Below are 27,694 nucleotides of genomic sequence, written 5' to 3'. Positions count from 1 at the left end.
AATATTTTTCGAAAGAAAAGAAGGTTATAAAATTAAAATGGTCTAAACTTTACGTGACGTTATTTTCTTTATAATTTATCAAGGAAAAACCGAATAGAAAGAAAATTAATAATTCTATGCAAATAATAATCATACTCACCCCAAGGTTGCTCTGCCGGGGCCCGATGCCCTTCCTGGACCTCCTCCTCCTCTCAGAACAGGCTGTCCTTTTTTGTCACGAGACACTCGCGAAAAACACTCGCGATTATTAAAATTACAATCGCGCGAGGACTAATTAATTGTCAGAAAGTCTTTCGTGCGACATCCCAATGCGTCACTCCACGTTTATAACTCCCCATATGATTTCCAGTTCGGAAAATGCTCCGGAGCAGCACTTTGAGTCGACGAGTGCGGAAAAACATAACGGAAACTAACACGAAACGTGAAGCACCGCGCAGAAGAATACAAAATTACAATCGTATTAAGATCGTAATTAAGAATTCTCACTATTTAGTGTTGTTAATCGTTTGCCGATGTTAGAAACGTGTATCTCAACTGGCTCGGAACCGACAACGCCAAGTGGTTTTACCAGCGTTTAGGCATCCATCGGTCCGGCTTAAATCACCTCGTGCGCTAAGCGCACTTGGCGCGAGAACGTCGCAAGGAGCAACGCCTCGATGAGCATTCCATACTGTCGAGATCTCGAAAGTGCCACCCTTGGTCTGTCGAACTAAGAAATTATTCTAATGGGAGTTATGCGAAAAGTCCTTTTAGTCCTTTTGTTAAACGACACTCCCGAAGCAAACGCGCGACGCGACGAACCGGCTACGGTTCGTTTTCAATTCAATCGGTCGGCACTCCCGAACCGCGTTAACGCGGCGCGACGAACCACAATTTTACGATCGACGACGTAATAGGTTTGTTTTTTATTCCTGCACTGCTGCACTGGTGCAATAAGTTCGAATAAGAAAAATATATTTTTTCTCATTCTTACTTATTGCACTAGTGCAGCAGCGTAGGAATAAAAAACAAACCTAATAGGTGCAATGGGTACGGTTAGCTTCCCCCATAGGCATTCAAGCCCTCGGGGTACTGAGCCCTTCCACCACGACAAGGTCGTACCCGTGGGAGGGAAGATTTCTTCTGAACATCTATGTAAATTTTAATTCGCTTATAAAAGAAAAAAAATGAATGCCGAACATACATCAGGCTATCACTGTGAACCAAAGGGATATGGATACTTGAGCAAGTTTTTTTACCAAAATATTTGACGTGTAATATGCATAGGTATTATAGTCATGGCCATAGATAATGTAGAAATAAATAAACGCCAAGTATGTAGAACTTATATGTATAGAACTACTTTATATTAAACGGAACACTTCTCGGATCGTTAATAAATTATTTTTTTTAACGTTATTAGCTTTGACATTATCCTTACTGCATTTGTATATTTTGACACAAAACGCAGAAACAGTCGTTAGAAATTTTTCATCTTTTTCATACAAATACGTTTAGATACTTTGCATTTTTCACTCTGCTTCTCTGCTTCAAAAGATTGGAATTAAAAGAATCGTTTGACTGATGTTCTTTTTATTTACCTCTTTGATATCTTGCTTCTCTGGCATTCTCGCACAGAATAGTTTTTCCTGACGTAGGAATTTGTCAACGCTTGTGATCTGCTATGCGGGCCACGTTTTCTATGAAGCGTGACTACAATACCAATTTTTTTTTTCAACATCGTCTTTTTTACGTACATCGATCGCGGTCGCGCTGCGATTAAAATTATTTTAAGGCTGTCCCTTGCTCGGCGGATCCGGTAATGGATTTCTATAACGGCGTCAGGTCGTCGAAGAGAAATTCGAGCGTCACAGACTTTCCATAGCGTCACTGGAGATAATCAGTTATTTCTGCCTTCGTCGCGGATCGATCAGAGAGCGAATAGAAATCTCTGGATTGATTCAAGAAACTTAAAATTAAAATAAGATTTTCCGCGGGACCTGATATACATAAAGAAACTCTTCTTTATGGAAATAGAACTCGCGATAGTGTAGACTTTTATCTCTCGAGAACAATAATAACCGGAATATTTAAAAAATATGGTTAGTAGAACATGATTAAGTAATAGAAAAAAAGCTAGAAGTCTTTTATGTTATGCAATTATGCAATTTTTTCATAATCGGAACGTACAAGGGGGTGATAAGTTGTTAAAAACTACGCAATTATAATTATATTGATATAAGATACGTTTCTATAATAATAAAACTGCGAATTTTCTTATTAAAAAATGATATTTAAAACATTTAATGTTACTGTTGACAACAGTATCGTACTGATTATTTTAAGAGTTGATTATTTTGTAAAAACTGCATGCACAATCCTGATGGAGAAAAAAGGTTTTTTCCATTTTGAAACGATCTAATTTACGCTGATTCAAACATATTTCTGGCACTGTTCCGAACAGTATATGGAATCTCGGATATCATGTTGCATGTTTAAAATTTTGATTTTTCTCTCAAAGTTCTTGCGAGATTGACTTATGGGATTTCATGTGGAGTTGGCCAGACAGAAATAGTTTTTGCTAGTTTCAGTAAAAAAAAATAACTGATACGCTTTTGCTGATCTTCACTGTAAGTAAATGCAATGCCATAAATCAAATTTGTGATGGTGCATTAACGTGCGAAAATACAGTATCTGCTCGGTGGTAAAACAGATTGCAGGAAAGAATCAGCTAGAAAGCGATTAATCGTTGAGCTGTTCGTTTGTAATCGCCGAGAAATCGATTCAACGCGCTATATCCTTTTTCCTTTCGTCTCGTTCTTTCGCTTGGCTCTTTAATGTTTCCCTTATCGCGAATAAATTCAATCTACAGTAGGAAGCGATTTATCGATATATCTTAAGATTAAGAGATACTTCGAACAAATATATTAGCGGAGATGCTTGAAATTATGAAGTACGGCGTTGACGTCTAACATTTTTAGAATTGTAAATAACGTTTGACGTGTAATAAATCAGTGATTGTTTATATTCGGCATTGCAATTAAAGATCAGTTTTAGCCTTGAACTAGCTAAAAGCTAGTTTTTCAGTGTATTTGTATTTTCCAGCTTTTTATTATCTTATTTTAATATGTCTTCTATTTTTTGTTAACTTTTCTGGAACGCATCTTGTCAGTTTATCGACATTACCAAGATTACGATATCAATGCCACTGTTCCGAAGATATATGGACGAATGTCTATACATTCTGAACATATGACATTTCCTTCCTTTCTTCCTTCCTTCCTTTCCTCTTTTTCATAATAATGTTTTGTTCTTGTTCTATAATGTCTTGTTCTGGTTTCAAGATTGTCCCGATATTTTGTTACTGTCATCTGCCGATTGCACAACGCACAATTTATTGACGACGAAATATTAATATCTCGCTTATGACGATCGACAACACGCATCGTAGTCATTTCGTCGAGAATTACTGAAATCACGCGGTTGCTCTGTATATAATGTAGCAACATTATAAATTTATTCGCGGCGATTATCATCGCAATGGTACGCGGAATCGCGTATCGACTAAACAGTGTGGCTGTCACGAAGAAAAATAGTATTCTAAAATACTTCAGCAAACTGTGGATTATTCGTGGTAAAAACTGGATACGGGTGAGCATAAATTATAAATGAAATAATAGCAATCTCAACGCCGAATCGAAAAATAAGTTTGTCGATTTTGTCGGGTCGATAAATATTCCAATTTTATTCTGCTCGTTGTACCTGCCTTCGTATTGTGCTACTCCGAATAATCTAAAAATATTTCACTTTTTAGACGGTCAGATATTCTGTTAAATTGAGGAAATATTTTTGAGCGTACAACATAAAAATGAGAAACGGACAATCCGATTCGCACTAACGCGAACTGCGTAATTGAAAATTTTAATTGTTTAGGAAACTGACTGTTCTGAATAATTTAGCGTACACACACACACACACATACACACACACCACACCACACGCACATCTGGAAATTCCGTTTAAAAATAAATCTACGTAGAAAAAAAGGATATTGTTATTTTGACAATATCTTTAGTTTCAAAATGAAAATCTTGAAATAACATTATATTGCGTTAAATCAAAAGAATTTACTTGAATGAAGATTTATTTTAAGATTTTATATAGTTTAATCAAGAAAATTATATTCTTGTTATTTAAGAATAATTTTCTTGAATGGAAATGAAAAAATGGATAGAAAATACTGTATGTTTAAATCGAAGATTATAATTTTTTTAGAATATAATTATCAAAATTATAATATTATATTTTTGAAATAACAATTATAATATTGAAATATGGCTATAATGTTGTTGAAATTCAAGATTTTCAAATTCTTCTAAGAAGATTTATATATTGTTGCGTATATATGAAACAATGAATGCGTTTATATGAACATATAAGAGTTAATGTGACACTTGCTTTTTTTCTGTGTACTTTAGCCAAGCGCAATTATTTAACCGAAAGAAAATTCTGTAAATCGCTTCGAGTGAAACAAAAGCATGACTTTTATATAAAGTATGGAAAATTGTTATACCTCTGCAACCTTAGTACAATTTCTGTGAGAAACGTGTTCATGAGATTTTTATTTCTAAAACCAAAGGAAATAATAGTATTTCCTTCGATCCGCACGAGTGCGTGGGGGAAGATTTATAGAAACTTGTAACTGTATAGATGTAACCGATCCTCCGATTAATCATACCTCTTGACTACTACAAACGGAAATAATCGAAATCGGATAGTTCAAGAAAAAGCTGGCTTGCTAAAAGCGAGTTTAATTGTATTGAAATTATCGAGAATCCACGGGGATGCTCGTTTTTCATCATTTACGCGTCATTAATTCGTTTGCAACATTTATCAATAAGTTTTCTATATTTCGCTATGACAAAAAATTTCTCTTCTTCCATCAACGTATACGTCTTTGGTGAACAATAAATCATAATTTATAGCGTATAAGAAGATAACGCTTAAGTAACGGAAAATTTTTGTCTTTAAAAGTTTTGTTACGTTTAATGATCGAAACACGGCCAAGGAACGAAATCGCGCTAACAATTCTCGTTTGAAACTTTCGCGGAACGTCGTAGCTAAGCGCTTCACTTTGCAAAATCGAAAAATCTCATGCTTGATTCTCACTTGACCGCATTGGCAAGAAACTAACGAGATTTGCGCTGCATCAAGCAGTATGCTTTGTCTTTTGTACTGACTAAAAATGTTGTTTTTCAGCATTCAACGTGTATCTTTTGAATGACTTGTATTTTAATTTTTGCTTTGCTTATTTCAAATTTAAAAGAAAAGAAATACCATTCATAAATGGCTCTCAAATATAATTATTGCAACGAAAAAGATAGAAATTTGATATAATTTTGCTCAATGTTTTTTAAGTTTTGAATAAAAATAAAAAGAATCAAATATTTACAATATACATATAATTATACATAATTATCATATAAAGTGTATAAATATTTGAGCAAAAATTTCAATTTTATTTTCTTCGACACTATTACAATAAAAAGTAAGATGGCTGAATTTTACACACATAAAGTACTTTCAGAAACTTTTTTAAAGGAAAAATAATTTTACAATTATCACGCCAGAGTCTATAATATATCCTTGCAATTCGTTATGTCATAGGAACATATGTTAAATGTCGACATATTTCCGTCGCTAATATAGTACTCTGCAAACGAGAACGAATTGACGGCAGCAAATCACAGAGTGTCATCCGCGCGCTTAATAAGCTCCCGTGAAACGAAATGAAATGAAACCCGTCGCAAACCCAGTGCTATTTCCACCGTCGGTATTAAGCTCTCGCGTTAATAATCGAGAATCGGTTTTGAAACGCGTTTTATTCCGCGCGTTCGCACCTTTGTCTAAACCAATCCCCTTTACGATACGTAACTGTTACTGACATGAAAATTAATTCTCTATTTCAGAGGCTGATCGCTGAACTCAACAAGGAACAGGAGGCTTTCATCGCCAGTAAGCAGGCAGGCGAGAAGGGCGAAGCTGTTGCACCGTGGGTTGGCGCGCCGAACGAGGACGCGCTGCGTGAGGAGTGCCTGTCCCTCTCGACCGTAATTGTTCTTTTTTTATCTTCTCTTTTCGTATACATGGAGAAACTTCCTAGAAACGCTTTGAGATTTTTACTAGATTTTCTATGGCTCAACATCGTCTGTTTATCACCTTTGTCACACGAGTATAATTAAAAAGCAAATTTGTTTTCTCCTTCGCTAAGAGATAAAGCATTAAAAAAACATTTTTTTTTTGTAAGTTTTAAAACTGTTTATATATGAACGTACCTTCCTTTGTTGCAAAGGTGCTGGTATGCGATAGAATTTATAATTATTATCCATATTTTTAAACATTCTTTTATAGGTAACTCGAAACTGTTTGCAACAGTTAATTAGAGAGAATATTTCTATTTTCGGAGAAAAATGACATCTGCTGTTTATTTAGGTTGTTAAGAATACTTTGCTATTTATTTACGCATCGTTACAAAAGATTAGCGTCGCGAATTTAGCGTATGGCTTTAGTCGAACCGATGGGATTAAGTGAGGATCCAACCTTCTCATGGATTTCAGGATCGACGTAATTTCGTGAGAGCACCACCACCAGGCGTAGAATTCGCTTGGGATTTCGAGGCCGTTCAGCCAATGGCACAGGCCACTCTTGCCCTGGATCCGAATCTCGAAGCTATGAGGTTCGAGCTTGTCCCGAAAGTGTAAGTAGATTAAAATATACCCTATCATGATGATCCATAATATATCGCTCTTCCGTTTCATATTTATTTAACGTGTCACGAAAATGTAGAAAATTACGGATTGTTAATTAATTATTGCTATTTCGTGATTTTAAGTGATTTTATTAATCAAAAACTAAAATGATTATAACGCAAGTTCACGTTGTAATTTTGCATATGTTATACGATATAAAAAATAAACAATTCTGACGTGTTTGGCTGCAAAAATAATCATATCGCGCTAAATTTCGGATTAAATTATATATGATCGTATTATTAGATCTTTTCGTATTTAATTATATATTTTTACATCTGATCATACTATCTAATCAATCTAATATCCATTTTTCCTCGGGTGTGTATAATAAAAAATTAACATTGTTGGTTATTAAATTGTTGCAAATAAAAATTCCAACAACAATATGACAAAATGCAAAAAATATGCAAACAAAAATATGATTTTATTTGATTAATTAACTTACAAACTTGTTTTCCAAGTACCAGATAAATTCCAATTAATTTTATACTCGACAAAACACGAAAAGGATAATTAATTTACGTTATCTAATAAAAATAATGTATTTTGTTGTTCTCGTAATTTTGTTCAATTCATCGAACCGATGCACGGAATATAGAAAGTCATAAAGAATTTTATGGTAGGTTGGTAATGGACAGTCAATAAAAAGATCGATAAAAAGTTAACGGCACAATTTGCTCCCTCATTATTACTCGATTTTAAACAATTAGTCGCTCTCGCCGCGTTTGAAATCGACGGTATTTCCCTTTCGAGACCTCTGCACATATGGTAAATGTCAAGGATCATAAACGAGGGCGATTACCGTGCGAAAGTGCCGTGCAGGAATATGAGTACATAGTACAGATTTAATCGTCTCGACGATTAATCGGTTTACTACTCCGATGAAATATTACCGCGAAGCGCAACATTAATTAGCGTGACTGCGAATCCTGAATCTGATCCTTCCTTCGTTGAATTCCCCCTCGTCGATTCTCGGGAATTTACTCGATCTATTTGCGGCAGTATATCCGAGGAGAACTTCTGGCGCAACTACTTCTATCGGGTGTCCTTGCTGCGTCAGGGTTACGAGTTGAACGCGATGGCTAGCCAACAGCAAGAAGAGAGCAATCCTAATCAAACGCTCGCCAGCTCCGACAGCATCGAACATACTCAAGGTAATTTCTCTGATTTATTTTTTTTTCTGTCTCTCTCTCTCTCTCTCTGTTACGTAGAGCAGTTTGCGTAGTACGCCAACGTTGGCATTGCGACATGATTAGGCTCTCCAGTTTTGCTCGAGAGCGCCGTCACTCGACGCGCTTCCTGATCTGTTAATATCGATTACGGAGCACGCAGCTTTCTGTAATGTTGAAGGGGATGTTCTGTATGCCGCCGGAATATATTGAATATTAATATTTAAAAAAGTGACTAAAATTATTATATTATTTAATGGAGCAAATGCATAGTAAAAAATTCATGTAAAATTACACCCATTATGGGTAATTTTGAGACTCACTACAATAGGTGTAATTTTACACAAATTTTTTACAGCGTGGATGTAGTTTCTAAAATCTTAAGGAATCTTAAATAGCTGCTTTTGAATGAAGCTAGAAAGTTTTAATTTCTTTCGTTACTTCAATATCAAGACATTGACTAAAGCGACTGAGATGTCCTATTATTAATAATATTAATTATTATTAACATATATTAATCGTAATTATTATATAGTTTATTTGCTATTTGTAACTCTCGGCGACCGACACGGTTACATTTTGTATTCGTCGGATCTTTCGAGGCATCGTTCGCCGAGAGTCGGAAAATTCCGACTGTCTGCGCGACCGGAGCTTCCCCTTTGACATCGTCGGCGCGACGTCTCGCCGAGATAAACCCCCGTCGGGTTGGATGATGCAAGCTGCAAGGTGCAACTTACGAACGGGGGTACAGAGATCGGCGGCGTCGCGCTGCGTTTACGCCTGATTTGCAATTCCAATTAGTAACGTCCCACAGTGGACCTTTTTTGCATGGTGTGGAGTTTTTGAGATGGTGTGTCTGTAGTGGCGTGCGTTTTCTGTGCAAATGTCATGCCGGATGCTGGGAACGTATTGATCCGAGGAAAGCACGAGGTTGTAACTTAAAGTTCAGAAGGTATCGTTGTAATATTAAATTTATAAGGTTTATCGAATTTGAGATTGAGTCCGTGATTACAATATTACGGCTTAAACGCGTACGCATTGCATTGTAATTCACGAAAATGAAAGTTAATAGAGCACAAAATTGATATGCTGATATTTTGATCAATAGAACTCATGTATCCATAATATGATTCGTTAATAACTTCTTTGTATTAATGTATGATACATAATTACGTTGTAGATTCAAGGGGGAATAATACGTATCATATAATATTGCTATAATATTAATTATTAATAAGTTCTACGCTCTTTCATGAAACTCTATTGAAACTCTATGATTGTTTAAATTAATTTCATTTTAACAAAAGCAATTATGAACTGATTGGTAAAAGAAGAGATGAAGGGGAAAGAATTTTATTTGAATTAAATTCCCCGGCGAAGCAGTTTATTTGACAAATAGAAAAAATATATCATTGACGATTTGTACTGATGTATCAATACGTTTCATCGTGTGCATGGGCTTTTGCGCGAAACGTGGCAATTACGTCGCAATTACGGCGTCGAAGAAAGAGAAAGAGAAAGGGAGCAGAAAATCATATCGCCTCACGACCAATTTCTTAGCCGTGCAAACAATGGGATTACAATCGGATGAATTAACGGATTAAGAGAAGTTCATTGATCGAGTCAGGAAATTAATTATGAAGAAATGAAGGCGTTGAAATATCCTGCAAGCCAAAACTTATTTCGTTAATGAGGATCTTCGAACTGCTCTCCTTTTCTTCTTTTTTCTTCTCGCGTTCCATCTCGTCACCGCACCGTCTCCAACCATTTAATTCGACGACTCTCCTTTGGGAAAAAAAGGAAATCCGATTTCGCTCCAGTTCCAGTGTATCGCAAGAAATTGAATCCGTCGGGAAGAAAACGCTGGGAGAACTTTGGTGTTCGGCCGAAGAATACGTGGATATCTCGAAATATTTCTCAATTCATGAAAGAACGATATATTCACACCTCGAAGAACTGTTTCGCGGTATATTCTTAAGCGCCGATAAATATCTTAGAATCCTTCTTCGAGATTTAGATCGTGGCTAAACGTGACTTTTATCACCAATATGGACTATTTTGTCGTACATGTATCGATTCTGAGATTTCGCGCTGGTATTATTTTTGTGATAATTAAAAATAATTTATAACGCGCTTGTGGTTTTTATTTAGCGATTCAATAACTCACGCTTAAATTGATTAATTACCATCCACTTTCGCGTTTAGATTAATCTCTCCTGCTTTCAGCGTTCTTGGAACTGGGTGCGATCGGCTTCGGTAAACAACCCCCTCCCCCTTCTTTTCTCTCCCAGCCCTTTCACGATTACTAATCGTTTGCGTGCGAAATCAGGTTCCAGTAGACTTAGCGATAGCATTAGATAACATAAACACACGCGTGCTAATGTACATAAGTGACACACGCATCCTCATGTACACGACATGTACACGTACGCGCGCACCCCTACCCGTCTAGTTTAGCCGTCAGTGTTGTCTTGCGAACAGTTCAAATGACCACTGGCCAGACAACCACCACCGGCGTCACGACGACGAGCAGTAACAGCGCGCTGGCGGACTCGCCAGGCCACGAGTTCGTGTCAGATACCATGAGGGTCTCGGACACAGACCTCGAGGAGGTCCGAGAGGGAATGAAAAAGTTGGGAATGCACCCGCCGAAAGGTTAGTCGTTGATCGTTGGTCGTTGTTAACTCTCCCCAAACGCGTCGTCAAGTGTGATCTGCCGATCTCGTCGATCGCTTATTCTCGCGGCTCTCCGGCGCTGCGATAATCTTCGTCGACGAGACGCAGAGATATTGCAGTGATCGTAAGAAGGATGCGAGCAATTCTAGACTTGGCTTTTAAATGGATTGCGGTACTCACAGGATTTGCCTTTTAAATGAGACTTTCCGAATTTCTATTGCGCGGCAGATCGCGGTCTGTGCAGTTACGTTGTCCGGTTAGAATGATTTATTTTTCAGAGAGAATCCCATATAGCTTTTCCATTTCCTTAGTCTTCATTAGAAGTTACGACCACCAACGAGACTTTGCATAATTATATGACGAGGATACCTTTCCTTATTTGCTGGCGATTGATGTACGGTACCAAACAGGATTGACTTGGAATTCTTTTCGTTGTCATTTCTGTCGAGTCTTTTATTAACTGAAATTGGATAAAGAAGGAAGAAAAATTTTATATAGATTCGGTAGACAAGCGAAACGGTTAGAACATCCGTTACGTAGCTCTTACAAGTATAGTACTGGAGGAACGCAGTAGGGTCGTTCTGGGCAATTGCGTCCTGTTAAATAGCGAAATTTGTTGTTGGGTGAGAAATGGCAGTTCTCGAAAACTATTTCTTGCCGAGAGGGGGAGGGGGATACGTACCATTCATTGATCTCACCAGCAAAACGGGAAACGGGTCACCGAGGTGATCGATGCAAGAGCTCGATCTGTGCCACGACACGGTCCAAGAGTACTCCCCTCGTGAGTATGAAATTAATGCCACCGCGCGAAAAGCCTGACCTTAATTTCTCAGTGTGTTACACCACCACTACCACCACCACCAAAGCTAGTGTCGTTTCTTACGTAGCTTCTCTGTAACATCCCTTCGATCTTCCTGTCTGTGCTTTCTTTAGCGATTGCTTGTTTCCGAACAATTCTGAGTGTGTGGCAACGACGTGTCTTCTGACATGCGTTGCCGTTGTTGAACGTCTGTTGCGTTTTGGACGTCACTTTCTTACTCTCTTTTTTTTTTTCTCTTTCGCTCTCTCTTTTACATGGGCGCTCTGACTAAACGACCGCTTTTCATTCTATTTTGTCAACAGCCTAAAAGAAGAGGAGAGTGCCCCCCAAATGCCATTATCCAAAGCACACCCCCTCAGAGATATACATGCTTCCCACTCTTGAAAACTGACAATTTCAGTTCTTGCGATACCGAAACCTTTTTCTCGCGTCTCCTTTCTTATTTTTATCCCGCTCCCATTTCCGTCTCTCTCTCTCTCTCTTTTCTATCAGTTTTTTCCCTCTTTTATTTTTCGTTCCTGTTACGTTCGATCGCGAAGCCACCCCCTCCCGACACGAACGTTTCTACGGGACGAACAGCGTGTTCCTTCTTCGCGGATATTCGCTCCGTTTCCGATTGTCGGCAGCCCACGCAATCCCGTGCCAGTCGCAAGGATCAGCTCGATTAAACGCGACGTCGAGTACGAATCGAGGAAGTCATCGTGCCAAATGTGGAAACGCCTCCTCACCCTCTATCTGTGACATCAGAACAAAACGACGAACGTGTGCAAGAAATTGTAAGCAAGACTCGATCTTGGAAGACGATCAAGCCCGTCATTGAAAACATAAATTTATAATTAGCGCTGTAGAGACAAATTTTTACGCGAGATAGCGTTTCAGGCACTCTGATTTTAGCAGAGTTGTTAGTGACTTTACACGGAAAAAGGAAAGATCAGTTGCAGCAGCAAGAATTTGTGTGTGGTAGCTAAATTTCCTTTGTATATATCCAAAATTTAACTACTACGCACACCGAGAGAGTTTTTTGCTGCTGTAACTAACTGCAACCAATCTTTTTTTTTCCCCCATGCGTGTACAGTAATCGATTCAGTATGAAAATCTTGAATCTTACTTTCACGTGAAGGAGAACTGAAACGTTTTGAACGGGCGCTGAGGACATTTTTTATATTTCAATCGGGAGCACACTTTTCGACAAGCGCTCGTCGTATGAGAGAAGACGAGCTGGTCCGTCGGAACAATCTCGATACGTTACCGCGCGATCCTTGCGATCCGTTTAGATCCACGTGTCACGGTGCATCGAAGGACGCTTAACTCCGGCGAGACAAGTTTGCAATCAGCGCGCATTCGTTGTAACGCGTGTCACAACGGGATTAAGCAAATTGAGAATCGTGCATGCACGGCGAGGAGGCAAACCGTCGCGTGATTGTACCGTGAATATCATTGTTGTTATTACAGTCATACCGCGGGGTCATCGTCCCCGTTGATCGCCATTAAACGCTAATACCTGAATCAGCAATGAGTCCGGAGACGAGACAATTCGCGTCACAGCTGGTGATGAGGAATTGAGAATTGACGTGGGCAACGAAACGCTGTGGCGAGCAGCGTCGGAGACGGGCAAAAGCTCTCGAAAAAGAAAGAAGAGTATTTTAAACGCAATTTCAATTTCGAAAGTATACCGCTCGAAAATAAATATTCAAAATTAGGTGATACTACTTTCAGTATTTATTTTGAATATTTACCCGAGTCGAGTAGTAGACGCGTGTGAAATTTTGCCCGGCCCCGGGAATTTCGCGAGGCGGAAAATCGAAGATAAAACGCCGGCGGAACGGGAAAAGGAAGCGCGGATAAACAAAAGGTCGTAACGCCGAAACGTCGTTCGCGCGTGTACGCGAATGTAATGAATAAAACAGATGCAAACACAACAATAAAAGGGAGGCTCTACGAGAGAACGAAGAACGTGAAAGAAAAATATCGAACGTACACACAACCGGAGTAGTACCAAGAAGATATTCGGTCTACGTGTCTGTATGTTTGACCGTTTTGCTGTTACTCCTCTCCTAATCTTTTTCTCTGTATCAATTCCAATTAATCTAGCCTGTTCTCGATTCTCTCCGTGTCTTTGTAAAGTATATAACTAAACGCAGAGAAACGACCGAGTAAAAATCAACAAATCGGGAAGTATATAACGCAGTTATGGATGAAACGCGAGAGATATTACGTTGCGCAAAATGCAAACTTAATTATAACTGTAGGTATATCTTCGTAAGAGATTAATTAAATGGAGACCTAAGGAAAATAAAAGAGAAATATATATGTATAAATATATATATATATTATTGCTAAATAAAGTATAAAGACGGTGGCGCGATATTTTCTTAATCCGAAATCTCTCCCCGTGATTTTCTTTTTAATATCGCACACGTGTGTCCCCTACGAATAATAAGGTCCTTTGCAAGAAAATCCATGGACCCTTATAAAAAAATATAACAGAGAGAAATGAAAAAAAAAGAAAAATCGTAAATCGCGGGACGGGAGACGATTTCGCGAGAACTACCCGGTGGTTATCGGTGGAGGGCGTCCGGATTTTTATCGCGCCGCTGTAAAATTCGTTGAATGACAATACGTGTTTTACCGGGAAACGAGCTATAATACCGCTGGTGCCCCAGCACTCTCGTGGGTGGTGTAGCTATTGTAGCGGTTTCCTTTCGATACGGGAAAAAAAGCGGCTGGCCGGGGGAAGGGGGAGGGAGGTGCGATCCGTTTTTACGCGGCACCCGATTGTCCGCCGGGAAAGGCGAAACGGGATTAATTAATTACGCCCGCGCGCGAGGCGGAGTTTTTCCACAGCAAATGATGCGTCAAGAGGATTTACGCGAAAGATGCGTCTAGGATGCCCGCCGGGGGGGGGGGGGGGGGAAGAACAAAACGGACGCTTTTGCGATCGGGTAAAACTACGTTTGCGACGATGCGAAGTCGCCCTTCCCGTGAACTATCGAAGTAGAGTTAAGAGTACCGTTCGTCTGTGAAAAAGTTGGTATCGCAAGGAACGTCGAACATTTAGCAGTATTACGGCAATCGGATAGATTGCTCAGAGAGCATTTTATTTAACTTGCGTTTGGATTTTGTACGTACAACTTTTTATATATAGTATTTTATCGCCTAATGAGATAAGCAAACTTGATTCTTATAGTTTATATCTTTTTTTTTTATAATTAAAACGATTATGTACATTCCATATGTATTGATTTAATTCGCGATATGCTGCATTACTTTTTTATGTTTACATTTACATTGAAATTAACTAGAAAATAAAGGACTCGTAGGCGCGGTATAGATTATCGCGATGTATAATAAAATAATAAAATAATAGATGATACGATTTTTTCGCATCTTGTGTGTGTAGCATTTATATTTACCCGATTATTTTTTTTTTTTTTTTAATTCAGTATACTAAGCGTAGTTTTACAAAGAGGACGTGGATTCTTGTAAAAACGCGCACGAAAATATCGGATTATCCGTTTTTTCGTTTCGTGCAGTCCGATAAAAGTCGGTGACATCTGAATTATGGCTTTCGGTTCTCACGCGGTGCGCAACTTTTCTCCCCGCACGACTTTTCCGCGTCGGAGATATCGGGATTATCGCCATTCGACGCATGTAAGGACGAATCGATGAACGGAGAGTATTTTGCGCGAGCGTTTTGCGAATCATTTTCAGTATTTCATGTCTTTCGAAGGAGAAAAACGCCGTCGTTCTATTATTTCCTTCATTTACTTTCCTTAGAGACAGCTGCGTTCAGATACGTTTAAGCTGCATCTTGGGGTCATCCACGAGCTCGTTTTAAATGTTGAAGCGTAACAGTATTAAGTATTGTCTTAAGATATCATCAATCAATCATAGAGCCGTTAGCATCTTTAGACATTACTTGAGGTCTTGAAATAAGATTTGATTATGAATCCATAAAGATACCTAAAGGTACCTTTATGGACGCCTATCACTAGTTTGTTTCCGCACGATTTTTAAACGTACGCACGACGATATCAATTAATTTTGCGCTTGAACAACATTCAATCATTTTAGAGCGACGGTGTCCAAATGCTGTGTTTAGGTTAGCGCGACTGTAATAAAAAAGATTGTACACGCTGGAAATTTTATTTAAAATTTTATTCGGGCGAATTACAATTTTATTCGTCGAAAATTAAATCCACCTTTTTGATATTTTTCATTTTGGTTGTTTTTCACAGCGGTCCTCTTTCAGAGAATTTAATATTACTTGCTCTTACACGTTATTTTAATACGTGGGTATATGAAATATTTGTTTTACCGTTTTATAACGTTCATACTTGTCTCACGACTTTGGGCACCGTTGGCTTAGAGCCTTAGAGCGCAACGAGAATTATTCTCGCGACAGCGCACCTAACGGATAATCGCATCCCCGAAGCGTTTAAGTCGCAATATCCCGATTAATTACTTTTGTAATTGTGAGTCAGTCACTTTTGTAACGAGTACTTACGTGTTAAGCGAAACGTGATTAACTCTAGCTACTCCTCCCGGCAATTCGCTATAATTTCCAGAGAGTTATATATATATATACATATAGAACGGTGACCGTGTGATAGGCGTCATCGTCGTTGTCGTCGTCCGCGAAACGTACATAAGTACAGAAAGGATAATAAAAAGCACACGATCATAATCGCGTCGTTTTCGATAATCGTGTAATATCTCCTCTGTCTCTCTGTCTCTCTTTCTCTCTCTGTCTATCTCTCTCTCTTTCTGAAGCTACTAACATACCTTTATCTTTAACGCGCTTAACGAACCGAGATCAGAGCGAAAGCTTTCGAAACATGAATGTCGAAACCTTTCTCTCTCCCACTTCCGTTGCGCTCTCGTGTTCTCTTTCTCCAACCCTTTGATTTCTCCGGTCCTGTAATTTGAGTTTTGCCCCTCCAATCCTGATACCTTTACACCTTACACGACACACACACACACACACACACACCCCCCCCCACACACACACGCGTGCGCACGCACACATATAGGTACACACTTTATACACGTAAAATGATTTCCGCGCACAAGAAACTCAGGTATTCAGCGCGGAAACACAAACAGACGAAACAGACAGACAAACAAGACCAGAGTGTGGCCCTCTCTGCAAAATAGCTACAACGCTGCTTGTGCCTCTCCGCAGAAGAAGATTGGGAACGTGAATTGGAGGCCGAGCTAAAGGATTACGAGGTTGTAACGGGTAGCAGCAATAACGGTGGCAGCAACGGCCTGGAGAGGAGCGTCGCGACGGCCACGAAAGACATCACGGGCAACGATAACGACTGGGAGAAGCAGATCGACGAACTGCTCGCCAACGAGGACGACGAGGACCTCAAGTGAGCCGGGGAGATCCTCTTCGTGACCGGATAAGAGGGTCAATCCACGCTGATGAGATCCCGCGCGGACTGCGAGATCGGCATGCTGTGGCTTTCGCACCGGAACTTTCTCTCTGATACGGAGAAGCTCGCGAATTTCTTTTTCTTTTTTTGTGCATTATTATAGACTCCCGCTGATCTTCTGATCGGGAACGTGCAAGAAGAAGAGAAACGAAGGATGAAGCGACACTCGATGACTCGCGTCGTCGAACAACCGGGGTTCATTTTCTACGGGAGACCGATTCGACCGATGGATCGAAGCTCGCATTATGCGCGCGTTAACTTTACGATACGATCGTATTTTCTCAGGCGATTCTATATTTTATACCTTATTCGATCCGAAGACAGCTCGTCCCATTCGTGATTTAACATGTAAAAAAAGGACTCGACAAATTTCTTTCAGCGATTTCAAGTATCACCGAATTCATTCTTTATTCGTTGAAGAATCGGTGCTATTCAGGGCAAATCCTTTCATCGTGCCGTGTGTTGAAATTTAAAAATGCAATCATCGAGATTGATAAGATTCTTTTCGCGTACTGGTTTCTTCTTTATATAAAGAAGCTGCGAGAATAGTCGCGTTACGTAATCCTTTATTTTGGTCCCGCGACGCTCTGTCTCCGCATAGAATACGTGAAACCGCTCTTTCGTCGTAGGAAGAGCGCGGGGGGACCGTCTCAAAAGGGTTGAAAATTCCTTCTCTTATTTCGATCCATTGCCGATCTCCTAAGGGAAAGAATCGCGAATAAAGTCGACGCGAGATTCTTTGAGGTTCGGCTCGTCCTCGAGAAGCGTATCGGGATAAAACGAAGGAGGCGAGCGTAAAGATACAAAACCGGAAACCTCACGAAGTATTCCTGACACATGTGGAGAATCACTGCTGTAACGGTCGTGGGCCGTGTAAAGGGCAAAAGCGAGAAAGAAACGAGATTCCCGTCGTTGCGCTTTCGTTCCTTTTTCCTTAATTTCTCGAAAAGAAAAGCATCTTTACGATCCTCGAGCACGATGAACACGATGATCCACCGTTTTTACAGCGTGCTGGTGGAAGGAAAACTCTCTCGCGTGTTCATACAATATTCATACTATACTTTCGTCAAATATATATTCGTATGATTCGTATGAATTTCCGTGCTTCTATCTCCAACAGAATGACACCCGATTATCGTAGCTTCAGAGGGAGAAAGAAATGGATGCTGGAGAATTAACATATGAATTAATTAACACTACAAGCTTACGTCAATTATCGGCGCTCTTGTCCGAGAACATAATGATGATTATAATGATAAATGTCTTTAAAGTTGTGTGATATTAAACACCAAAATTAATTTGAGGCATGATGGGGAAAAAATGATGATGGAGGTAAATGGAAACACGGTTGTTCGTATGGTGCTTTTTATCGTGGTCGGAGGATCGACAGTTTTTCAAGATAAATTACACTGCCGTGTGCCGAAGGACACCTTTTCGAGCGCGGATTGACGATCGCGGCGATCAGTGGCATATTTTCTGTGAGTCTTGCTACAAAATTATAATACAACAAAATTACCCCCGAATAATTGTAAAGAAATCGTTTCGCAAATATCTACTAAGAAATCTCCAGCTCACGCAAGTAAGACACTTTGAAGCATAAATACGCCACTGGTCGCCGTTCTTTCTTCACAAGCCGACGCTTTATCGCAACGGCTTTTTTCGGTTGTTGATTGCCAGTAATTATTGATACAGTCTACGAAAGCGTGTTAAAGGCAAGGAATCGATTTGACGTACTTGTGACTTTTATGCGGATTATCTTGTAACTGGAAAAGCGGAAAAGTACTAGATTTTAGCGATTTTTTGTTTAATATGTATACTTCTAGCGAAATCTGTAGATAAGAGAATTATCGTCGACAACGACGATGACGACGATGGCGATGTTGATGTTGATGTTGAGAGGAGAATATGTAAATTTTTTAAGTTTGTTCTTGTCAATCGTGGAAATGTTCCGTTATGCGTTGTTTGTATTGTGTCAAAGTGAATTATATACTGTAAGAATGGCATGTTCGCGTTGTCTGTACGGACGAAATATCGTAATAATAAATCATTGCATTGGCAAAAAAATCCAATGGAGCATATACTGCGCTGTTTCATTTGTAACTCGTAAAATATCGCCGGCGCGCGGCGGGAGAATGAGGTTTTCAGTTTTGAAACGCGCACACATCCCGAAAGTAGTCGCGCGGCGCAACATTTTGTTGGTGCAGCATTGTTCTCCGTGCGACATACCGTCCAATCGTCCTCTGCCAACGGGAGAAACAGGAAGAAACTTTCGCAGACGGAGAGAGATTCTTGCGACAATAAAATCTCGCGTTACGCGAAAATACATGATAAAGCATACGGACTAGCACACACACCCTTACACGTAAATTATAAGAGAATACAACGGCTTTATCGGGACATCTCCCTGCAGACAAATTCGGGTCTGAGCTGAGGCTAAGACGGCACCGCGGTAAGAAAAATCTGTTGCGTTTGCATGGGCTCACGTAGCGTCGAATGATATAATGACGGGATACATCAAGATCATTATCGTAATGCCAATGGCACGAACGTGATAAAACGCGGAACGCGAACAGGTGAATAAACATCGGATCGAAGCAATGAAGACAACTGGATTTATAGTGGGAAAAAGAAGATACGTGTGGATCGCAAATTACTATTCTTATAGTAGTATATACTATTCTGGTTCTATTATTCATGTTTAATTGCCTATAATGAATCTTAGAATTCTGTTAAATCAAGATATTGTGTATTTTTATGGTATATTAAACGCTAAATGCAGATCGTTCGACTGACAATTTTTATTATGAAAGCATTAAATGTGGAGCGGGTCGTTAAATATACATATTAAATATATCTTTAGATGTATATGCTGTAGATATAAAAGTATTTACATTTTACAATCACGAAAGCACCTGATAAGAATAGTGCTCGGCACAGAAGCACATTAGAGTTTCATTTTGCAGATCTCTCAAAGGTTTTCGTCTCCCACTGTAAATCCTGCTCGGGGAATAATAAACCGTCGAGCAAGGAGCAAGTCAGCTTTTGCGTTTCCTATCGAGACGTTTGTTTTGCATCGTTGTGCGCCGAGAGTCCGAATTTCCAGTCAATTTATATCCCACGTCTTTTTTCATCCCTCTTTTCAAGAGTAGCCACCCCCGAAGTGAAAGGAGCACCGCGGTAGTGTGAAGAGATCGTTTCTCCAGAAACCGCACAGCGAGCGGCTATATGATATGATGTATTATTATATTAATACTTCTCACACAACCCGAGAAGAAGTCCGCTCGCGTCCGGCTGTGACCGCGGGCGCGCGAGCCCTTCAAATAAATAAAAAAACGCTGCTTCACATCCGCGTTCATCTTTTCCCAAAGAGAAGCTCGTTGTAAAGTTTCCATTCGTGTTTTAGTCGATATCTAGGCAAAGTCGAATTGTAAGATTTACTTAAGGAGGCGCAATTCACCCAGGCCTAAAAGTCTGTCGAAGTAATGTAAAGGCGATAATCGCATTTATCCGCTCTCTATCATTAATCCCGCGCTCGCGTTCTGGAGAAGAGCCGAAGACCTCCGTTCATTCCTCCCTTCGAAACCTTTGACTGTATAAATACAAAAATTGCGAGGAAAAAAATCCCCGTCTCTTTATCTCTCTCTCCTCCCTCTCCTACTCACACCGAAGCGAGATGAAAAAAACCACGAAATTTATATGATATGACATTAAATTTTCCGCGCGAACAGAGACGTCCTATTCACCGCGAAAGCGACAGGAGATAAACGCGATGGCCAGAGATCGAGGTGTACTTCGGCAGAATAATAAAGTGAACTCTGTGAATTAACTGTGTAATAAAGCTATCCTACGGTACTGTGCATTCACATTCGTAAAAAAAAAATGAACATACACTCGATACCTATATATACATATATGTATATGTATACATGTATACATATGAATAAATATATGTGTGTATATATTTGTCATACTTGCGATAAATATATACATATATATGTGTGTTGTTGAGACTCTATTGAAAGTATGATAATATATTATGGATATATTATAATGAGGATATAATGATGCAAGCATTAAGATAAAATAAATTATTGAAAAAATTATTAATGTAATTGGGAGAATGTAACAATAAAAAAGTCGTAAGAATAAAAATAAAATATTACCTCTTATAAGCTAATGTTTCTTCCACCCTACCTACGCCGTTTCTAGCTATAATTACAAAATACGTTCTAATAAAACATCGTAAATAATGACTTTTATAGAAAAAATATTAAAATTTGATTTTATAATACTTATGTTTTACACGTAAATATAGATATAAACAATATAATAATTCAAGATCTTATATATATATATATATATATATTAAAATAAATTTTTATTATACGTATTGTTTTTTGTACCAATATTTACAGATCTCAAAAACGTATATACACATCGCTTAACATTTTAATACATTCCACTTGAGCTGAAATTACGCTTATTTTCATGAGATTATTATTGTTATCGCTCATTGCTCCAACTAGAGTATTTACGGTACTTATGGTATAATGATAAAAAATAATCGTTGCATATATAAATCACTAATCGGAATGATTTGGTCGAGTAGAAGATGGAAGCTATTGGAGTTGGCATTATGAAAGAAATCAAGTAGTATTACAATCAGTCAAAATAACAGCAAAATAAGTAAAATCACATAAATATCTATCATCTGCCGAGTATAAAAACATTGAAATATATACTCAGCCCTTTGAGTATCGTCGGCGTATAGATATCGTAAGCGTTTAACGCATTTTCCTATTTAATTTATTCATGAAGTAATTTATATACAAATATAAATTTATAACAATACAAATTTAAATAAATAATAATATACAAAAAGGCAAGTATTTTAATAAATTTAGTTATATGTCGTGCAATCTTTTGATACCTAAACTCGAAAAAAACTTCATATTTGTCAACACCAGCTGAGTTCCACTTACATAGAACATATTGTTCCGTACTCAAAGGGTTAAGCAATAGGCTTAAATATGTAAGATGTTTTCACGATTAATTTGTTATATGTACAATAGATTTATTTCATTAACCCGTTTGTAGCGAGTATTTTGAGTTATAGTTTAAAATACGTATAATAGCAATCTCTTAAAATAAGGTAATTTATCGTATACCCAAATTACGTGACAATTGCATTTGTTTACGTTTATAAATAAGAAAGGAGTAAAGTATTTAATTTATCTTACATATTACGTCTTTTTGAGTTGACTTAAATCCCGGCTCTTAGAAATAAATATAATGCTAGCGAGTTTTATAATTAATAACGTACTCGTACTGTCAAGATTCGTGTTTCAAAATTACCTTTAAATCATCTGGCAATACATGTGTAATGTCACTTATTCTCTCTCGCAATTTCTCTCTTATCGAATTATCGATTGGTACGTCATCAATGCAGCTTCTCTCCAACTTTTGGCGAATTCTAAGAATCATATCGACCACTTCCACTTCTTGTTTCCCTTGCACCCACGTTTTCAAATCCTGTTTTCAAATTCATGATTATTAAATTGATAAGAATTTCTAATAAGAACAAAAAGAAAATGCAAAAGGAAAATTAATGAGGACATACTGCCTGCGATAATTTTTCCAATTGTTTAACTTGCAATTGCTGACTGAGCTCCGTATATCTTGTGTGGAACCATCCAGAGAAATTTGGCGATCGAAAGAATCGTTTGTACAGTCCTACCCAATCTCCTTTTATACCTGTAGTTAATTGAGGTCCTGAGCTACTTAAGCTAGCTAGGAAGTCATCCGGATTGAACATTTGTGGTGTAGGAGTTGCCTGAAAATATCATTATTATCATTATATAAACCGATTTTATAATTATTATATAATCGCTAGTAACTGATTTACATACTTTAAAAGGTGATATGTTCTTTTGCAGTGGCATGAGAGTCGCGATGTATCTTTCAAGCGGAATCATGAAACTTTCCGTTAGCTCTATTAGGTGACGTTTCAAGAGCGCAGTCTGTACTTCGCCCGGCCGTTTTGTCTGAATACCTCTGAACAATTTCTTCAGTATAGTTTTATCCTTCTGCAGAAAAGGCTTGTACTGAGTGTAAACACCAGGCTTCGAGTCCAGCACCTTCAGATTTTCAGATCTTTTGATTTTATATTTCTGATCTTCTGAAACATCGAATCTTGAAAACATACCATCTAGCCATTTAATCGCCAGAACTTACCATTGTTATTGCCATTGCTTATTCGAATAATATGCGGCCAATGTTGCAGAGTCTTTGCGAAGAATGGATTTGTCACACCCAGAATCACAGCGGGCGGCGCCGGAGAATCTGTGGTATATTCCTTAAATTCCGAATCGTGAATAGTGAAGTACGGGCGATGATCAGTGCAATACTTCAATGGCGCGATCATGCTGAAGAACATGTTTTCCAGTTATACATCGTAAATGTACATATACGAATCTCAGACTAAGCCTTGATACTTACGCTATAAGTGCTTGAACCATCTCGGAACATGTAGTCGGCGAGCCTGCCATCACAACAATCGGTTCGCTAAGAAGCACCAGTTCCCACAGTAAATGTACGTAGCTAACAACGCTAGCTAAACTTCGAAACATGTCGCCTTCGTAAGCTGATGTCAGCATCAGCCTTCGCATCGCATGTGCGTTTGGTGCATGCTCGACAGCAGTGATAGATGGAACAGCAGCTTTATAATTTTGATTCGGGATATATGTCTGTAATAATCGTATCTTTTAATATACAGAAAACACATTTATACGTGTATGCGTCTTTATATAATTTCAGATAATTCATATAATCTTAAAATCTGTTTACCTGAAATAAAACTCCGATAAGAGGTAAATGAACTATCTGGCCTGGAATTGGAGGAGGCCAATGATCAATCTCGCGCACTACAGCTTCCATAAGTGCTGTTCCAGCCTCGAAAAATTCTGGTGCAATTAAAGCACATAATTCACCAAACAGATTGACGAATGGCAGTTTCGTAATTATGACAACACTCTGTAATATTATATAATTGTTACGAATTTTAAATAAAGTATTGCCCGAATTTATGAAATTATTAACACACCTTTTGAAAATATCCTCTTGGCAAAGATTTATCTTTCACTTGTCGGAAATATACGTATCCCCAATAATAATCTCTATCAGTTTGTAAAAAAGAAGGTGATTTCCTGTCGTATTCTTTAAGAGCGCTAGTTTCCTGTATCATTTTGCCACTTTGTCGTATTCTAACATGGTACTGAGTATCTCCCATACATCCAGAATTGGAATCGGGAAAGGCTAAGTAACAGACATTGGATCTCTCTTGCTCCGATAATTTAACATGATTTGGATAAATTGCCTGACACAGATAAAAAAAGAATACATTTGCAATATTCATGAAAAATTATTGGAAAAAATAATTTAATCTTGGAATGCAATCTTTATTGAAATTTATATCTAAAAATACTAAAAATAATATTTAGTAAAATTTTGTTTATATTAAAATAGTGTACTTTATTATTATAAAACTTTACAATCTGCAAAGTAGAAAAAAGTCTTAATTTTGTCAATGTAATACTAATGAATTTTTAGTCAGAGTAATATTAATGTAAGACAAATATGGATAGCGATTTAGAATTAATATACTTCTTAAATTGATTAAATTTTAAAGAAAATAAGATAATCAGAAAATCTAGAAAATAAAATAATTATCTATTGTCATACCTCTATAGCTTGACCCAATTCAAGATCAAAAGTAACGATGCATATACAATGCACCCAGTTGCTAAAACGTTCCCATTTTTCATATGCTACTTTCTCCTCAATAACCTCATTATTCAGTCCTTTACTTGTTGAGCAAGAGGGAACTGACATTGTTCTCTTTTCTACCTATTTCACTAGTCTAATCACTTGTATCTTGTATTACTAATATATGAGTGTCATTTATTATTGTACAACATGATTATCTTCAACCCCATAACACTTGCACTAACAATTGACTAACGATTATGTCATGTTAATAATAGATCACATTATAAAGATTCTGATTGATCTGAAATGACAAAAAATGATCTCAATATTATATAAATATAAATCCTAAATAAATCTTACAATTGACTTACTATGTGCATATATTAGTCGATATATGCGTCAACTATAAAATTCTTCTAATTCTCAAACATCCTCTATGATTACGGCTAGTCTCAGGAAATTCTATACCCTGTTTGGCAATACTTGAGAAAAATTAAATTATATGTCGTTCTCCAGGAGTTGAGTAGAGCCTTTCGCTTGTGAGAGGCCGAGTCAAAGGCTGATCCAGCCAGACGTAGACACGCTTAACGCTACGCGCACGGTGCGTTTACTCCTATCAATGCGCTTGGCTGTGCACACGACACTGTTGAAACCTCCATATGTTTCCCGTCTCCGGACGACAATCTGCCAAACAATACACCAGTCCAGCTCGCGATATAATCGACGCGAGGGTGACTGAGTCGTCCAAGCGAGACAGCTGTGCACCTCGGCATTCGCATACACGCGCGGCACTCACCCTCGCTCCGTCGAAGGGAGTCTTCATAGCGTTCGGATACCAGGCGACCAGATGTTTATAACCTCTCTGTGACAATCCGTAGCATTCAAAGAATTGGCCTCATTGTATTCGTCTCGCGCTTGCTCGATAAGGTTAGACGAATCCTTCCCGAAAAGCCGCTTTGTTCCTCTCTGTGATGAATTACATTACCTTCAAGTTTAAATTAGAGTGATTTTAATACCACATATTTCTCATGTTCTTGACAAAAGCCTCAACTTACTCAACTCCAGCAGGTAGGCACTCACCAGCGAGAAAGTGATTGGTGGTGTCACTGAGCTCTGAGCTGAGGGCAGCGCTACTTGAGAAAGTGGTCCAAAAAAAACTCAGAAAAAGAATTTGCGGATGCAAATCAGTTTCACAATTTGTGGACAGGAGTCATCGGATCCAGACGTATCTCTCTGCTGTGATCTCGTAAAAAATTTATATTTATGTAAATTTTCTCTGGAAGCATTGGTACTTTTATAACCTCGCATGTTCGATTGACAAGCACGTGTCATATGGCAAGATGTGTCAGTGAGTACTTTTTATGTTATTTAAGTTTAATGAATAATTATATTTATTTATTTAAAAAATATTTAATCGTGTTTTTATAGTGTATAAACATTTTTCATATCATATTTAACGTTTATAAATAAACTTTAAAAATTTAAAAACATCAAATTTTAAATGTTAATTTTTTCAGATTAAAATTACTTTTTAATGTTTATTATATGTATTTTCAACTCGTGTTCCTTTTTATATACATTAAATATATATAATATATAATATAAAATTGTTTGCATATTATATATCGTATTTCCAGAACAATGGAAAGATATATTACTATTCTATAATAATGTGGCTTTATTGCCATTGCCAAACAATACGAAGTTATGGAGCTTATAACATTGGAGCTAAGACCACGCTTACAGTCCTGCAATGTGTTTATTTCTATGAGCAAAGATCTCTGCTTGAAAGATGTCCAAATTAAGCTCCTGGAAAGTAACATAGTACTAATAGTCAAGGATTGCTACATGAATTTTTCATTGCCATCTGTAAAAGTCATACCTACTTCCTTGTCCACGTTGAGCATAATGAACAACTGGATCTTCTTCCGTTTACAAACCGCACCATTGGAATCCACATTTGGGTCTTTCAGCACAGAAGTGATAACCAACTCAAATGGATTGGTCCGATCGAGTACTTACTCGCAGCCCATTTTAAACGATATCAAATTATTATTCGAAACATCAAAATGCACAATATTGTGTGCTTGTTGTAAAAATGTTATCTCGAAGTCGATTAGCTTTAAGAGGTTTTTGCCTTTACCCGATGCCGAGTATGATCCCAGCGAGTGGTTTTGCTGTAAACATAGTTGCAATACTTTCTCAAATAATGTGCAACCACAAGAATTCGATTATTTATATGGTTCTTGCTTTTCTGTATTGCATGAGAATACGTTCGGAAATGTATGTATAGATAATAAAACGTTGACTTGTAATAAATGTTTGTTGCACATAGGAACGTTACACGCGTATAATTTATTCAAGATATGGAACTGTTGCGTAGATTATAAACCACAGAATGACACGTTGTCCATTGTGAATGCTACTAATCCACTCGGTGATTTTTTGATACTCTTGAAAGATTCGTTGAGCGAGGTATTAGGAGAAGAAATTATTCTGCAATCGTCCGTCGGCAAACAGACTCATCGTCTTCTAATAAAGCCAATGGACTGCAAATTAAATTTAATTACAGAACCCGATCACACAACGGTCCGTGATACCGACACTCTATCCTTACAACAGAAATGTGCTGCCAAAGTTTTATATAAATATGAGACAAATATAATTACTATAATTACTAATTATCTGAATGTTAAATATCATGAAGTGGGTTTGCCCATAATAGAAGCTGGATTAAATTACTTGTTATCATCGACAAAACGATTGCCGCATATTTATAGAACTGCTGTCACGGGTTATTTTTTCGGTTATATCGTTTTACAAGAAATCGTGAATTAAATATCATAATTTGTCCAACAACGTTAATTTTCATATTACATATTTATATTTTGTACACCTATTTTTATATAAAATAAAAAATTGTCTATATATTACATACTTATATTTTTTATAAACATAATACAATCAAATAATTCATTAGACAGACATTTAAATAATTCGTAAATTTTTAAAAATATCAACAAGATCTAA

The 27,694-nt window shown here is 37.8% G+C and overlaps 3 protein-coding genes across 7 annotated transcripts in view; 2 read left to right on the top strand and 1 right to left on the bottom strand.

Annotated features, from left to right (window-relative positions):
• LOC105834996 (synapse-associated protein of 47 kDa) overlaps positions 1-21,066 on the top strand; it is a 70,278-nt gene extending 49,212 nt beyond the window's left edge. The window contains exons 5-9 of one of the 4 annotated variants that reach the window (XM_012677906.3): positions 5,949-6,089; positions 6,597-6,736; positions 7,794-7,945; positions 10,442-10,615; positions 16,642-21,066. In XM_012677906.3, coding sequence (XP_012533360.1) covers positions 5,949-6,089; positions 6,597-6,736; positions 7,794-7,945; positions 10,442-10,615; positions 16,642-16,838 — 804 coding nt within the window. In that variant the 3' untranslated portion in view covers positions 16,839-21,066. Of the gene's footprint in view, positions 1-5,948; positions 6,090-6,596; positions 6,737-7,793; positions 7,946-10,441; positions 10,616-11,758; positions 13,968-16,641 lie in introns of those variants that run through there. The other 3 variants (XM_012677908.3, XM_012677907.3, XM_036293151.1) reach the window with 3 other exon arrangements.
• A 188-nt stretch (positions 21,067-21,254) lies between these two features.
• On the bottom strand, positions 21,255-25,841 carry LOC105835002 (protein DENND6A). 2 transcript variants are annotated; one of them, XM_036293149.1, is made up of 11 exons: positions 25,720-25,841; positions 25,461-25,649; positions 25,036-25,348; positions 24,638-24,965; positions 24,000-24,272; positions 23,744-23,929; positions 23,396-23,643; positions 23,132-23,322; positions 22,807-23,075; positions 22,518-22,730; positions 21,255-22,429 (listed from the first exon to the last, which is right to left on the bottom strand). In XM_036293149.1, exons 4-11 carry the CDS (start codon positions 24,785-24,787, stop codon positions 22,229-22,231), a joined length of 1,731 nt encoding a protein of 576 aa, XP_036149042.1. In that variant the 5' UTR covers positions 24,788-24,965; positions 25,036-25,348; positions 25,461-25,649; positions 25,720-25,841; the 3' UTR covers positions 21,255-22,228. The 2 variants fall into 2 exon arrangements, with proteins under 2 accessions (XP_036149042.1, XP_036149043.1); XM_036293150.1 differs by having other exon boundaries at positions 22,807-23,072.
• A 27-nt stretch (positions 25,842-25,868) lies between these two features.
• LOC105835003 lies at positions 25,869-27,597 on the top strand. The gene is made up of 2 exons (XM_012677918.3): positions 25,869-26,012; positions 26,302-27,597. The coding sequence occupies exon 2, from the start codon at positions 26,372-26,374 to the stop codon at positions 27,500-27,502; it is 1,131 nt and encodes a 376-aa protein (XP_012533372.1). The 5' UTR covers positions 25,869-26,012; positions 26,302-26,371; the 3' UTR covers positions 27,503-27,597.
• The last annotated feature ends 97 nt before the right edge of the window (positions 27,598-27,694 follow it).

The sequence above is a fragment of the Monomorium pharaonis genome, chromosome 10 (genome assembly GCF_013373865.1).
Source record: "Monomorium pharaonis isolate MP-MQ-018 chromosome 10, ASM1337386v2, whole genome shotgun sequence".
NCBI lineage: Eukaryota > Metazoa > Arthropoda > Insecta > Hymenoptera > Formicidae > Monomorium > Monomorium pharaonis.
The sequence above is the reverse complement of the archived record's forward strand: the minus strand, read 5'-3'. Positions and strand labels throughout refer to the sequence as shown.